The sequence below is a fragment of the Achroia grisella genome, unplaced genomic scaffold (genome assembly GCF_030625045.1).
Source record: "Achroia grisella isolate CSIRO2021 unplaced genomic scaffold, CSIRO_AGI_Agris_v1 utg1847, whole genome shotgun sequence".
NCBI classification, from domain to species: domain Eukaryota; kingdom Metazoa; phylum Arthropoda; class Insecta; order Lepidoptera; family Pyralidae; genus Achroia; species Achroia grisella.
In genome coordinates this window covers 677,452-694,806 of record NW_026712687.1, presented here as the reverse complement: position 1 = coordinate 694,806, position 17,355 = coordinate 677,452, and the positions used below count along the sequence as shown (strand labels likewise).

Sequence of the window (17,355 nt, the reverse complement as noted above, 5' to 3'; positions counted from 1 at the left end):
GGATCTAATAAATGCTAGTTAATGAAAATGTAGCTGTGGTAATATTTTCTTTTTACTTAGAGCAGTGTTTCTAAATCTGTAGTCTAAGTGCCCTTGGTGGCCCCCGAAAGAATGTATTGGTCCATAATTAATCTTTGGACGACTTAAAATTATTAAACTAATGGCACCAAGTCTCATTAATTGTGTTTGTTTATTAAGGGGGTCCTCCAAAATAATTTAATAATCCTGTTTCCTTATGAATATTAAACAATTTAGGTTATGAAACACTGAACAAGAATCAAAGCCATGATATAAATCACAATGCAAACATGTGGCTTTCGACTACATATATAGCTTTATATATCTTTTTTTTTATTGGGTTCTAATAATCCTGTATTTGAACTATATTTGAATAATTTCAAGTATTTATTTCAAACATGTTTTATTTCTATTGACAGTGTAATATTGATCTTAGTTTATATGCAGTATTACGACATTAGATTTTTTAAACATAACTCCAAAATATTCCGTTTTTTGTTTTAATAAAAACTGTTTGTTGTTATCCAGGTAATATATGATAATAATAGTCATTGAAAAATAGTGTTATAATTAAATGCAGTTTTGTTATGAATATAAATGAAATGTTTCTTATACAATTATGAATGTTATTTAGCAATTTAAAAGTAACGTGTATAATGAAAAAGATTTTGATGTGTAGAGATCTTAATACAGGAATTTAAATATCTAATCTAATGCAATAATACTCCCATAGTTTTTACAATACTTTCAATTGGGCAATGCATTTGATTTTCGATTTCTTTAGTACTTTATTGCAGCGAAAACTCAAGCAGTGAAATAACAGAATAAGAGTCATGATATCTCAGTACTCAGCAATGGCAATGCATGATTCTTATTAGGCGTTTCACAAGTGACGGTTACTGTTTATCATCAGGTAGCTTCAGCTTCATTACCATTCCATTTACATAAAAAAAATGGAATGAGACTACGATTAATCCGTCACACTTGGCTATAACGCTCGTCTTATATCGCAAACACGCTTTGTTTATAATACAGTACTACAGCACACCCATGGTAGTTTGCCCAACTTTATGTATTGTAAAGCTGTATTGGACTTTGAAGTAAAAATCATTTACACTGTATTCTAAAGATGTGGAATGAGAGATAGTCTTTCAAAAAGACTAGAATTTGGTTCGGATTCTTAACCCCTAATGTTGATAACGTCCACACGCTAACAATTTGCGGATTTCCACGGTTGTCATTATATAAAAAATACTATTTAAGTACTACTTAATGGATCTGTAAATCCAATAAGTAATGAAATGGACAAAACAACATCTAATTCGATAAACTGTACTATTTAAGTACTTTATTTTACTTCCATGTAATAAGGATCTTTCAATTGAGATTTCATATTTGGAATACAATGTAATAAAATAATAGAAATTTTGAAAAAGTAAGTACATTTTCAATACAAATATATGTGTAAAATTGCATGTATCGTAGATGTAATCATTGTTATGTATCAATGTTCAGTCTTGTTATATGAAATGCTATGCTTTTTTCATGTAGAGTATATTATTTATTATATATCTTTTAGTATTCGCTACCCCTTTGTTAGTTGAAGAACTCAGATAACAACAAAGTCCCAACCTAAAACGTCTTATTTGTTTATATAACTTCAATGGTCATAACACCAAGGTAAAAGTGCATAGGGCGGACTTAACTCCTTACAGCATTTTCTACCAGTCAACTATAGATGGTGCGCTTATATCAGTGATTTTAAAATTGTATCGCATTTTTTTATTATAGTGAAAGAACGAGTCTTGTTCGTCAACAAGCATACTCCACAAAAAAATAGCTCCCAGAGGTCGCGGTTGACCTGCAGTTTCATACATAATTATATGCACTATGTAGCCACATCTACGTACTATAACATTTTTAATAATAATACGTTTAAAATAGATAATTTTCTGCGGTATTTTGTATTACCGTATGTTTTTTTTTTCATGGATAATAATAGACGCATATAAATCTGTAAACCAAATGAAATGTTAATTACCTATAATTTCTTAAAGTAACAGGTAAAATCTAATGTGTATTACTTAATAATTATATCTAAATTTCGATATACTTAATAAATAAAATGTTCGAACGATAGACGATTAATCTAAATTATCGTTAGAAATAAAAAAAATAATGATAATATCCAATACATTAATATGTAGCATCTTTTAGGAATGATAAAAATCACTTACCTGGATTTAAAAAGGATCAAACATCACACTTTTTAAATTAAGTAATACAATGTTTCTGTGTTACCGAATAAAGTAAGATAGGTCAGAAAACTCATCTAGAACGAGGGATCAATTCTGAAACCTATCTCTAAAACACATATTTTATTTGAGTACTTTAGCAACTATGTAGTGATATAAACCAACCCCGACTAATAAAATAAATAGTTATTATTAGAGTATAATAATTGATTTATTATATTATAATAAATGTTTTTTTAATGCATAATAGTATGGTAATTACGATTTGATATTTATCTATACATTTAACTTCATCGAAATTAACTATTAAATTATTATAGTTTAATGTATTTTTATGAGTAATGTCGTTACAGAATTGATCCTGATGTTTTATATGTAAGTATCTTTATACCTCTGTGTATATTAATTTTAGGTATTCTGAAAATCGAATCAGTCTGATGCAGTGTTTTTCAAAATGATTGAATACATGACCCCTTTGTATGTTGTAAAATGCAGATGACCCCCATACGACTTTAGTCTAAAACTAGAACCTATGTTATATTATATATTCGTAGTAAACGGTTGTGTGGAGTTAACAAAAAATATTTCTTTATTTTACCCGCGATTCCTCGAGAATAGACTCGTGACCTCCGGGAGATCATAGCCCAGTTTGGAAAACACTGCTCTTATGTAGCTTCACAAGGATAGTAGAGGCGAACTAGGTATTTAAGTAGCTATAGATTGTAATTAAATGTAAAATAATAATTTTGGTATTATTTTAATACGAAATATTATTCAATACTTCTATTTGTATAATAATTATTTATGTGATTTGTTATTCTCGTATTCGATATTGTTTCATGTAATGCGTGATTTTTTTGTAATACATATATAGGTACAGTCGCCTTTATATTAATTGTATCGTTAACAATATAAACACACAGGTATAATTTCAAATATTCACGCAATTTATTTATGAATTCAATTGTACCTATAATGCTTTGTGATTACTATATTTGCCTCAACTTTCGCTGAGATATGAAATGCCTTGTCGAAAATTGAGCAAATTCGCGAATTTCTACATTTTTCATTCATTCATCATGGCGTCCATAAGTAACATTTGGCGCCAAATTTTCTCGTAATGGACATAACCAAATTCAAGGCAACGTAATATGTCTGTGTATATAAATAATAGAGTTTGTAATAGCAAATAACATCTTATTGTGTGCTACTTTTAGTCTATGGAAGTAGAATGCTGAAAAATATCTAGGACCGGATTAACTATTAGACAGAGTAGGCAACTACCTTAGGGCCCCCTGAGCATGCAAAAGAAATAATATAGTGATCGACTAGTAAAAAATATATTATAAATGCATTACTTATTTATTACAGGCTACTAATAGCCTATATTATAAATATCTTATAGAATGACATACATATGTAATAATAATATAAATAAATATTTTATATTAAACAAAACTTTCGAAAACTCACACCAGTTAATAAATTTGAAACGAGCTGATGATCTTTAAACGACTGAAAAGCTTTGTTTATAAAAAAATGTATATTCTATAAATATATAGATATAATACACAATTACACTGAGAGTTCTCATTTCAATACTTTTTATTTAAACAAGGGGCCCGATAATTGGACAAGGGGCCTGGGGGTCCCGACATGATTAATCCGACCCAGCATATATCTTGTACTCTATGGTCAATGTAGATGTAGCATAAGTATGTAAATATTATATGTTAGTAATAGTACAAAGTAAAATCTGAATGATTGTGAGAGTTTGCGTTTTGTATTCAACAAAAACTTTGATGAGAACTTGCCGTTTTATTTACCCCATTAAATGTACTTAAGGGGCTTTGTACAAAGTTGACATTCAGTGGTATAACAATAGAGTGGCAGAGCATGTAGCATCAATGGACAGGAACCTGTCAGGTAGAATCTGAGAGTAAGTACAGGAAGAAGCTTAACATTTTTAAAATGCTGTCTTATTAAAAAAAAAAGCTTCGTGGCCTATTGTCATTTCATATATCTGACAGACTGGTGAAAGATACACTGATATCAATCCACAAAATAATCAGAGAGACGACGCGTGGCGGTAGACTCGTCCCAAATGTCGGCAGTTGACAATGCTTCGGGACTACACCATCTGCGAAACCAGACGTATCAATATGACGTTTTGTTTAAAAAATTATAAAACTAGTTTTTTTGCATAATGATAGAGCCGAAGGATATGCCACTGGCCTTTATTACTACTGGATTTACGCACGATACTATGTATAATCAGAGAATATCCGAGTATTGATGCCTTGGATTGCTTCGTAACGAAATCAGGGTTGATTTCTCAAATCAGTTCTCATAGTAATAACCCCTAGACGATTTTCAATATCTTCACTGACTTGATGTTGTATACCGTTATAGTTACACTACTGTGTTTTATGTCATGAGAACTTAGTACAGTAGGCGAAAGAAATTTTACTAGTGTTCGTGTATGTAGATCAAAAATTTTCTTCGTATTGTATTTTGAGAAACAGGTGACCTGAGTAGGTCTTCACTCGTCTGGTGACCTATAATTTAGCCACTAAGCTGCTTGTTCTGCAAGATTTGTTCCGGTGTGAAGGGTGAGATGTGGCAGCAAAAGTGTTACAGGATAACTAAGCTGGGTATGTCAGTTAATATTTTATCTAGTTCTTTTACATTCATGTCAAAGATCTAGAACAACTTTGAAACTTTGCTGTAACTAATATATCTAAAATATGGAGTACACAAGGACAGCGAAAATAATAATAGTTTATTATAAATAACATTGTTTAATGATTGCAAAAATACAAATAGTTGAACTTAAAATAAATATTACGTTAATTCTTACAACAGAATCGATAATACCATGGTTCGACTTTAGATAAAAGAAAATTACGATATTGTTACACTGTACGAACAATAAAACAAATCAGTTGTACATAAGACTGTACTTATATTTAAGTTATTTATGAGAAATAGTGAACATTTTATTGGCAAGATCCATCGGTGTTAGTACAGAACTTCGGTGAAAACTTAAAACGAATTTTATTGAAGGTAAACATATGGCAGCGACGTTATATGCCATAAATATGTAGCAAAAAAGCCTGTTAATTCTATTGTATTTGACTTTGATATAGTAGTCTATTTCCATAGTTAAACATTACAGCTCCAAATTTTCCATTAATTTTTAATAGTGTTTACAACATCAATGCGTATTCTGAAAATACTCTCTGAACCACACTATAATATTGGAAAAAACTTTTATCAAAATTTAGAGGTAGTTTTAAAGACACTTCTGATTCTTTCACAAACTTTTTAATCTATTTAATGCTGTAGGGTGCAGCTGGCCTTTACAATTCTACCAGTAAAAAATTGGGTCGGGGTGCACTCCCGGACGTAAGAACTTACGAGGCAGTTGGACGCCAACTTCTGCTTGACGGGCAATTTCCTCGAATCCTCGTGGTCAAAATTTCTGTTAATAATTGTCATATTGTCATTGTCATTGCAATTTGCCGTGGAGACAATGGCCACATGGAGCACAAAAGCTAAATTGTTTTAACGAGTATTTCAGAGCGGCTCATCGAAATTACTACTGACGCGAGAGCTTGGTAGCTACTTTGTCCAGAAGGTAGAAATGGTAATTCAAAGAACGTTGTCAGTATCTTTTGTGTGATGTGCCGCGTTGGATTACAATGATTCTTTTTTGGGTGCATAGATGTAATTGGATTTAATTTTGGCATTACAAATTCGGATTGAGATTCAAGATAACGTCGCAATGTGATATTAACAGCTTATAACTAATGTACATTGGTCATGTTTTTAGTAAAGTGGTTTTTCCAAGAACATAACGGCGGTTGAGGATGACCAGTGTTGCAGGCAATCAAGTGTCAATTCTTGATAGGTTATTCATACGCTTAATTCTTTTTTTCGAACCATTTTAATACATGCATTCCTATGTTGAAGATGTAAAGGTCAACTGCAGTTGGTCTTTAAAGCTTAACCGGTCAAAAATAGGGGCAACTGCAGAAGCCACTCCAAACTCGACGTAGGACCAGAGCGACTGAAGGCCGTCCTTCTTGATAGATACAACCTATAGTCTCAGCTCGTCGTAAGTACTGTCTATTAGAAAGAGACGGGGAATACGGTTTCCTCTCTGAATCAAAAACAAAAGCGCGAAGTGACCTCAAAAAATATGATCCTCGTACTACTGGTTCGGTTGACTCATCTCTTAATACCCACTTTGCTATAAACATGACCGAATCGGTTCTAATAAACAACAACGGATATCTAATCGTAAAATACCTAACAGTCTGTCGCGATTCGCTAACTTAAAGCTAACTTACATCGCAAATAGATTCCGTAACTGAAATGTATTAGTTGTCTTGGCAAACTTATTGAAATCTTATTGTATTTATTTTTTATACTCCCATCTGCAATGGAACCAGCTATTGGATTCGGACACTATAGCGCCATCTGTGAGAAGTATTGGTCCCATAGATGGAGCGTGTTATTTGTAAAGCTAACAGTTGAAAGGCTGTCATACTAATTCTATTATTTCATTAATAGGCACGATGTTATTACCTCTTCTCTAATCTGGATATAATTAGATGAAACAGATTAAACTATTTCAAATGTGACAAGGGATGGGAAGACCCAAATTTTATGCTGTCACATTTCAAACTATGTTGTTAATTTAAATGTTTTCTGATGTAAAATTAAAATAGGTGACGTCACACTAGGGAGGGGGAATGTGACAAATGTGACAAGGACGAGTAGTCATTAAATTTGTAGGAGGTATTTGTAACTACGGTCGTTGTGGGAAGTAATTTTTTGTGTAATTTCTTAAAGCATGGACCTCTATAAGTTTGCCAAGAGATATGATTATAATTAGATCTCCATATAAATTAGGATATTGTATTAATACTGATTACATTACTTACTTGTAGTATGGTAATTGATGGCGATATTTACATTGAGGCATGAAACATAGTTTAAGACGTTTAGACCCGCATTATATCAACACAACACTAATTATACATTATAATACAACGGACGCTTTATAATAAATAAATTCTAACTTAATTACTATTTAATTATTAAGTACACCTACATGTTCGATATATTATATTTAATGCAAATGGCGACTAATTTTAGTCTTTATAAATAGTTGCAATAATGCACATTTTTCAATAAGCACCTTTGTAAATCATAAGGCACTATTTTGAAGTTTTATTTCACTTTATGCATAGTAATGTACTGAGCCATAGATGTATAGGTACTGCTAGACATGTTTTCATATATACATATATTATATTACTCTTTGCCTTTATTAGACATATAATCCTTATTTCATAGTCTATTTGTTGAAATTTTATTTAAATTATTATGCTACAATTGTCATACAGACAACTACCGGATTTTATATTGTACTAGCTACACGTTTTTGCACGGGTGTATATGTGTTATACATCAACCTACCTCTTGAATCATTATCTATTGCTGAAAACTGCATTAAAATCCATAGCGTAATTCAAAAGAACAAAACGGAAGCAACTTCATTTTATACTATGTAAAGATATATTGGTCCCTCTTTAACTTAAATATATAATTTTAAATGTCCTTCTAACAGGCATATCAATCATATTCACTGTATAAAAAATTTCATGTCTTATTTTAAGAAGGTAGGTCTTTGTGTGTATCATAGAAGATATAAGAGTGCATAGACCATAGATAAGCAAAATAACTTCTTAAAATAATGCATTTATTTTTTATTTTATTACATTTGTAGTGGCTCTGTGCATTACTAAACAAATGTATTGTATAATATATAAAGTTACCATTATCATTAAAGGAAGACAATATAACAAATTATTTAAATGTCATATAATTACAGTGTTATTATTTAAATTATCATAATATCCTACAATTAATATAAATTAATTACTTATTAATAATTATAATAATCAATATAGATAATTTGGAATGTAAATTAAGGATTGGCAGTCTTTGTGGTATGAAAATTGTGTATGAACCTAAATCAATTATACAATATTTTATACATACCTGATAAAAAGTTATTTAGCATATTATTAGTAAAGAAATTAATTTTTTGCACTTGTTCATAAAAATTCTGAACAATATGGCATGCATAGTATGATACAAGGAAAACAGAGGTTTTTAAAACTCAACTGAATTCATTACCTTCATACAAACTCTCACACACATCCAACAACCTGAGTACTGGGCTTATGTTGTATGGGAATAATGATTTAGAGACAAGTCTACTTATTTGGAGACGTAATCGTATTAGAACACTCATTGTTTCCTCCAGTCCCCTCGTACCCCCGTAATCCTCCTGCTGACATGTCTCCAAAAACTTAGGCCAGTTCCTTCTCACATGCTTCAAAAATCTGAGCAAGTACAGCAAGAAACAGGTCTCATTACTTACCAAGTAATCCAATAAAACATCACTATCATGTGATACCACTTTTAAGAACTCTATAAATGATGATATGGGATTCAACATTGGTATCAAGTCTGGGTACATGGAATTCCTGTAAACAATACCCACAGTGATATCCAATGTGCACACCATTGATTCGATGAGGTAATCATCTTGTTCGCTAAATAAATGTATCAACATCTTAGTAAATGGAGTCTCAGGATGGAACTCCAAGCTATTTCTGATGAAAACATCAAGTTTCCTCAATACATCACGTATTGATCTCTCCACAATCTGCATGTCCTGTATTGCATTATAATCTGATGAATCTATTGAACTATCAGATGAATCACATCGCATCTCTTTCACTGTGACTGCTATTGATTTGAGAACTAATAGAGACATTCTTTGCAGCATTGTTTTGTCTACTTCATTCCTGATTTGTGGTGAATCATCATTGTCATCCTCTCCATAAGTCTGGTCTACTAACTGTATTGAAGATGACAAAGACACCACATCTGGTCCAAGTGAATAATCTCTTATTACTTTACATTCATGACCTAAAAATCCGAAACCACTGCGACTGTTCTGTATTCTTACTTCACTTAACAATCTATAGTCTTTCACAAATCTAACTATAGAGTGTGCAAGACAGCAAATCTCTTCAGGCAAAATATCTTGCAATGCCAATGTTGACCCATAGCAGAGCACTTCATTGAATAAACTCAACAATTGAGTGTAAATGAGAGTAGGTAAGGTTGTATTTCTGAGTAAGTCTACAAAACTCTGCAGATCTTCATAAAATGGTTTAGTGTCAATCACTGACAGATTTGCTTTCACACTTATAATGTTCTCCCATAATGAAAAGAATGTGAGAACACAGTTTTCAACATTAGCTAAGTTCAGGTACGTATGTAGGAGGAGTTTCATGTTCTTCACCAAGTCTGGCCAGTTGTGCTCCAATGTTTTGATTGTTAAGCACTTTATATGAGATGTGTCAAAGGATTCCGAGTCCCTCAGTAGAATTGTTACACAACCATGCTCATTCACTCGTTCTATCCTTGATGGTGGACGTTCAGGAGAGCCAGGCTGCTCAATATCATCTACAGGTTGGTCCATTGGAAATTTTAATACAGGCTCATGAAGCCTGAATGTTGTTGATTTATCTTCTGCTGGTCTCTCTCCAGTAGATGATGCACCATGAGTTTGTAAATTGGAGAATGCATTATGCAAGTTATTGCTTTGAGAACTTGATGAAGGAATTTCTATACTGCTACTATTACCATAGCCAACACTACTTCTGAATGGGTTATCTTCTTGAACATGCATATTTCCAGCTGTGTTTATATAATTGCTATCTTCCAGAGGATGTTGCTCAACATCCTTCCACTCAACTATCCTCTTTATTATGTCTAAACTGAAGTTAATTTTTTGTACTGTTATTCTATTTATACTTTCAAATGAATATATATTTTCAGCAATCTGATGTAACCAGTTCTCATCTACAGTATCTTTAGAAACAATAAGAAAGCTCGCTAGTACCCTACTTGCCACAAAAGTCACAAATCTACTATGATGATCAGCCAAATCTATGACCTCTGTAATCCAGTCATGCCTGTTTCTAACAAATATATCACAAGCCTGCATTAATTTTGAACATAAGGTGCCTGTGTTGTTTTGTTTTAAATAAATATCAAACATAAGCTGCATAGTGGATAGATATGTTAATGAACATGTCAATGGCCATGACACTATGTTTAGCTGCCGATCAAATAGATGTAGAACAATATTTTCATCAAACCGACACAAACACTGACCTACAAGTGCATCTTGTAGTACTCGTAATTCAGATAGTAATTTATCATCTCCTGAACTCCAAAGAGGTGTGGGATTTGAGCAGGTTGGTATTAGGGCTACACTAGAGTTGTTTGGAAGGCTGAGAATAGCTGAACAGTCCACAGCATCCTCACTAACAGTACCACTGTCAGGTGACTCGCCATTTCTGGCTGGAAATGCATCTGATGTCTCACCAGGAGTTTCAGAGTCGAATATGTCTGTGAGCACCTCTTCCGAAGACCTATCGCTCCCATCGTCTATATCTGGAGCGTCTATCCGCTGCTTCTTTTTCACGGGTTGATCTGATGCCATAGTTTCATCTGGTACGGCACAATACTGATGCTCTCTCCAAACCATTAACTCAGATACACCGACACAGAATTATATTTCCGTTTCTTTAGTTGTCATAAACTTGTTAATATGATCAACATTCGTTATATTGTAGAAAACATCGTTCTGGAAAGAATAAAGTGAACATGAATGCGTGACCTTTTAGTTTAGCTACCCAATTACGCGGGCGACAAAGCTTTCTGATTTTTAACTCATAGCGACACGGTAAATTGATGTATAGTTCAAATATTACTGTATTGAAGTAGGATTTATCTAATGTAAACTAAATATGACATGAAATAATAATATAATTGGGATTTTTAATGAACTTTCCAAAATATTATGATGGCATACATACCACTGACAGAACAAGGTTGACAAGACACATTCCCGTTGTTATATTCCATAAATCAAATAAAACCACACACTGCAATCCAAGTAAACACAAATATAAATAGTTTTATGTGATATATCATCGAATTTAAATAATTATTTTACAGTAGAAAAGAACATGGACTCCATTACGTACATGACGCTCTATCAAACGATATACTTTTTGGATCGGAATTTATAATTTTCATTGAAAATAAAAGACATAGGAGGAAAAACTTATATATAATAAATAAGGAAATAATTTTAAATAACTGAAAAGGTATTTAATATTTAGAATGTAGATAATTTTAAATTATAATAAATAGAAAGTTCGTACATTTACAATGTTATTTCCGGTAGTTCATCGTTGCCAGTCAGACGACTACCGAATTTAGCAATATTTTGTAGAGGTAAATTAAAGATGCGTTCTCTTTTTAATAAAAAATAAAGTTAAACAATTTATATTATTATTAAGATTAATACTGTGTAGTCTAGATATTCACATTTACATTTTTCAAAACCTTTTACATATATAGTTAGAAATGGTTCGAATTAGGGAATGTATTTACATTTTTTTGTGAATTAAAATATCTAAAAATAATAAACCATGCAGGTAAAAGCTTTGTGTATACTTAAAAAATATATATTATCAAAAATGTGAATATTTGCAATTCAATTAATTAATGTTGTCTAGTTTACTATTTTATGATATCATTTGAAACAAAAGAAATAGAGCAATAAAGAAGTTTTTTTTCTAATTGAATGGCAACACTAGTATCCCCCGCCCCTCTGCCTCTTTGAGTAAAAATGTCTGCTTCAAGAGACTCAAAAAATAAGTTTTCAGAATGAATTACAATTGATAGCCGAGCATAATTATTTATTACGAAATAATCAGGTGATTGTCATAATATAAAATGTGTGTTGTGTGACTACAGTGCCAATGATGAGTCATCTCAATGTTTTTGCATAACAATCGATAGAATATATTTAGGTTAAGATCTATTGCTATTGTATTCGGACCAATACAATATTAACTGGATAACTGAATTCTGTGTTGGATCATATTTCCGTCCCACGCAAGTACATGTTATTGTTTATTTATAGTATCAATACGGAAACGCATCGATATGTCATTGGCTCCTATTAGTTTTTTTTGGTGTGAAATGTAGGTATAAAAGTTCATTGGAAGGGTTGCGAAAGAGCTCCAGTATTGAATGACACCAGCAACCTTGTAATAAACGATAGAAAGCACTCGTTGTCTATACAATCGTTAGACAATGGGGAAATTAGTTAATTTCCTGCCTCTGGGGAGTGGCGACCACATTAAATTAATACGCGATATCGCCACCGTGGATTGTGATTTTGTTGCTATTTATTATTAAATATTTACTTATTATATTTATTTTAAAATCACTCTCGTTTTCATTACACTTAGAATTATATGTATCTTTAATAATTAATAAATCTGAATCACTCAGTGTAATGTAAACAAAATCTTTAACACAGCTTGTAGCATAAAGTAATTTCTTTATACTCTGAAAATTTTGTGAAATATTTATTTCAGTGTCTCCTTGCTTTGTTACTTGATAATAAATATTTTCATGTTCATTCAACCAATATTTTTCATATATGTAAACTAAACTGAAAGATGAACAAATAATAAACATTGGTTCACTTATTTGAACATAATTTTACAGTTTCCAGAAGGTTACACTAATTAGAACAACAAAAGCATTCCAATTGGACTAGTTATCTAGTCTGTTATGATAGATTCTAAATGTTTTGCCCTTCATAAAATAGTATTTCAAACTTGATCTACACATAAAAGCAACTATTTATAAAGGTATTCTTTTGATCACTAAAATGGACAATAACTTTTCACTTAGATTACTTAAATGACTAATGTGCATGGCATTAGTTGTTCATGTATGTCTTTTTAAATTTAGAAGTTATATTAATAGTTTAAATGTAATGAAAATGTGTAATTTACTTAAAACTCAAGATGCTATATCTAATATAATGCTATAGAATAATGAAAAAAAGTATAGTTATATAGATGCTATATATATATAGCATATGTTGTTCAGGAATAATGTAAGTATGTTGTATGTACAACAATTCAACTCAGGGCAGTGGTTCCAGAGTTTACTCTTGCATATATATGTATTATGAATATTCCAAATATCTTTAATAGCAATATTTCAAAAATATTTGTTTTCACCTCTTAGTTATACATTAGTATAATATTGGTATTTTTTAATTCAGTTTCTGGTATAGCATTAAAGATATTTTTCATGATGTATATATATTTTTTTATTTATTATTATTATTGGTGGCTGAAATAAGGATTGAAAAAATATATACAAAATTAAACACTAAACACAAAAGGTGGTGTTATCGCTAATGCAATCTCTTCCAGACAACCTTTGGAAAGAGATTATTTATAAATAAAATATGAAGTAGGTAATTGGTTAGGTATTGATATTTAATTAATTAGTCTGTATTATGTATCTACTATCTACAGCTGTGTCAGATTTAGCTAGCTAATCTGAAAGTCAATGAAATCATAATGTCATGCATACAGAGCATGAGGCACACCTACTTACCACAAATAAAAAGAACTTTCTATTTTTTTTTTCAGATTCGAAAATGGAACACGAACAGAAGACGGACACAATAAATTGCTGCATGCCTTAATTTTTTAAAAAGTAGATTTTTTACGAATCTCATAGAACATAAGTGTAATTGTGTGGGTCATGTGTGAACATTGAAGTTGTGTGTGTGTGCAGTGAAACATGTCTGATGAGGAGGACTCGTCACCTGATCGGGCCTTGGTCCCCACCAACAATGTACCAGGTATGTTATGAATAAACTTTTTTTTTAAATATATTTAGTAAAGGAACTCAACAGAAAGTTTATAGTAGATTTTTTATTTTCATATATTGTGTATATATCATGTATTTTTTTCTTTTTGAATACTGCTAATTGGCAATCTGTTTTTTAGACAATTGTCCAATCTGCTGACCCTTTTATATTATATACATGATAGCTTATCATGTATGACATAGAAGACATTGAGATTATAGAAATTATACAATCCAATATGTACATGCATCTGTTTCATTCATTCTCAAAAACAAGGTTTATTATAAGACATTTAATATATGAGTATGTTCCTTAATTAAACATATGACTTTCTATTGCTACATGATGTTTTACTATGTCATTTTATGTATTATCAAAATATTTTTTTTTTATTTCTTAATTTATATCCTTAATACAATATTAATTTTATTTAAGACTACATTGTATCTGCTATGTGTATATATTTTAATGTTATTGTTTTAATAATGTGAAAGCTTAAAAAACATAATATAATAACTAAAATATATTATTAAAAGGTGTCCCTTTAGGCTTTTTTAATTTTAGGTTCTTAGTTGTACAATTAAGTCATGTAAATAAAAATTCATTATCGGTAAAAAAAACATTATTAATTGTATGTCTGATTCATAGACATCTGAAAGTATACTTTTCTTTCATATCCATATCTTGCCCATGGCTCACCAAGCCTCGGCATGTTTTGATGTGGGAATCTGCTGAGAGAACTACCTCTAGTGAGGAAACTGGCTCATTTTACTTTACAGATTTATTTCCATTAGTGAATGAAATCCCATGCATTTTAAACCTTCAGTTTTTCAAAGGGCAACCTAGTACTGTTGCCTGTAATGTTTTCTTTTCTTTGTGATAATTTTATATGCCTGCAATAATACTGATAAGATGTGACATGACAATTATATGACACAACTTGTGTGTCACATATACACATCATGTGTCATTGCATGACAATTGTTGACACAAGCAACATTTATCAGTCATTGCATTCAGTATGAGACAAAAATAAAACAGATAATTACAGCATGTCTGTGTCTAGGTTACAGGGATTAGCAAATATTTTTCTGCATAACAGGTATTAAATAGACTGTCTGTAGTATCTTATGTAGGTACCATATGTGTCAAATCAAACCTGTGACCTTCGGAAATAAGACGGAGTTCTGAATCGCTAGACTACCGTGATCGAGAATTCGCAAACTATACAAGACTGATTTTTCTTCTTTTTTTTTTTCTTTTTGGACAATTCACACAGCGCTATCTAGACCCAAGTTAAGCTAGCTAAAGCTTGTGTTATGGGTACTAGATACAAATACATAGATAAATTTCTTTTTCGTAGATGCACATATTATACTATACATAGAAAACACCCAGAGCTATACAAACAATCATACTCATGAATACAAATGTTTGTGCCGTGCGAGGAATCGAACCCGCGACCATCGGACGTAAAGCGGTGTGCTAGACCGCTACACCACCGAGGTCGTTGATTGTAATAAATTATTTGATGCATATCCAGGAAAACTATATAGAGGAAACAATGTTTATAATATCCCTATATCTATTATTAAACTTGGATAAATAACTAAATAAACAACCACTGATATTAATACGCATTGAAAATAAGCTTGTATTATTGTTACTAAGCAACTTATAGAAATATTTAAATATTATTTTTTTTGCAAATAGTTTTATTTTATTATTATAGCTTTAACATTTGCGAAGAGATAAACCATAATTATTTTACAAATTCAAAAGTATCTTTGTCTATAATAATAATAATGCCACTAGACGATTCACACAACGCCATCTAGTCCGAAGAGAAGCAGAGCTTGTGTTATGGCTACTAGACAACTTATATAAATACTTTTTTCTTGTAAGTACATACACGGTACAGACTAATGTTTGTACTATATATAGAACATCCAGTCCAATGTAAATCTGCGAATGTTAAGGGAATTACGAGGAGAGTGCAGATGGCACTCCAAACCCGCGGAATGACTTATGGAGCGGCTAAAGGACAACTCCCGCCTGACGGATACGACTTTAGTTTGAAAGCACCGCTAGGAGTCCCAACCTCAGCTCAGGCCGTCAAAATTACGACGACCTGATCCTCCATTTGACCTCCTTTTAAACCCCCATCCGATCGTTTCACGATCGGATGGGGGCAAGTGCACCCTACCATTGTACAAAATACAACGATAAAAAATATATGTATTATAGAATGTAGGCCCTGAAACTCCGGGAAGTCCCACAATATATGTCTTTGATGTTATCTTATCAGCCCTGTAAGTGATTTCCATCACTGTTATCTGTATACCTATTGCAATTGTTCTCTATATATAGGATGCTACTAAATTATTTGTATTCAGTATAAAGCATATAGTATTGTAGACGTATCTCTCTCTCTCTCTCTCTCTCTTTTCCTGGCTATGTATCCCTCATGGGTTATGCATTCATATTTTAAGAGCTGTTTTGTCGGTGGATCCCTTGCCATTCCTCACGATTTTCCATCTCTCTCTTTTGTAGTCGATACGATACGACTACAACTTTTCCTTGATCTGCTTAATGCGTTTTTGTCTTGGTCTTTCCCTACCTACACATAATCCCAAGCTAAGCATAGCTTGTATTATGGGTACAAGACATGTGATAGATTCTAAGACCTTTTACTATATTGTTTCATGCAATGTAGAAATTTTTGTTTAAAATAATTATATTTTTTGTAATACTCGGTACTACCAATATATGAAATTTATATCGTACTATATTAAAATATGTATGTAACTAACACTATAGACTGTAAGTGGATGTAGATGTAATATGGTATTTTAGTATCACCTTCTGTATCTAAGACATTACACTTCATCTTTAGAAAGAGGTCAGATAAGATAAAAGTTACGTTAGCTGAATATTCAGAAGTCTACATACTTAAATAATAGTAATATGCTTTATACAATAATTTTATAAGGGCCCTGTACATTTCCGTTAAGAATCGGACGGCGCGTGCTGACTTTGGCGCCGTTTAATTGGCCCAACTATTTTTACGCCCCGCCCTCTTTAGAAATGCACCAATCGAACAGTGTTTACGGTCGCATAACCTAATAACATGAGCCCAGGCTAAAAATCGAAACTTCAAAAGTCCATTTGTTAGCTTGTTAGGAGTAATTTAAATTTAAGCCTGCTGTAGTATCTGCTTACCTC

At 31.8% G+C, this 17,355-nt stretch overlaps 2 protein-coding genes across 2 annotated transcripts in view; one reads left to right on the top strand and one right to left on the bottom strand.

Moving 5' to 3' along the window:
- Positions 1 to 6,033: 6,033 nt before the first annotated feature.
- On the bottom strand, positions 6,034 to 11,416 carry LOC131841596 (protein lines). Its single transcript, XM_059189917.1, has 2 exons — positions 11,252 to 11,416; positions 6,034 to 11,019 (listed from the first exon to the last, which is right to left on the bottom strand). Exon 2 carries the CDS (start codon positions 10,918 to 10,920, stop codon positions 8,470 to 8,472), a length of 2,451 nt encoding a protein of 816 aa, XP_059045900.1. The 5' UTR covers positions 10,921 to 11,019; positions 11,252 to 11,416; the 3' UTR covers positions 6,034 to 8,469.
- Positions 11,417 to 12,066: 650 nt separating this feature from the next.
- LOC131841574 (serine/threonine-protein kinase Genghis Khan) overlaps positions 12,067 to 17,355 on the top strand; it is a 57,511-nt gene continuing 52,222 nt past the window's right edge. Inside the window, exons 1-2 of the mRNA XM_059189893.1 lie at positions 12,067 to 12,160; positions 13,907 to 14,121. Coding sequence (XP_059045876.1) covers positions 14,061 to 14,121 — 61 coding nt within the window. The 5' untranslated portion in view covers positions 12,067 to 12,160; positions 13,907 to 14,060. The remainder of the gene's footprint in view (positions 12,161 to 13,906; positions 14,122 to 17,355) is intronic.

What these genes read in the sequence shown, in the direction of transcription:
- LOC131841596 (XM_059189917.1), bottom strand. Translation starts at nt 10,920, where the DNA reads ATGGTTTGGAGAGAGCATCAGTATTGTGCCGTACCAGATGAAACTATG.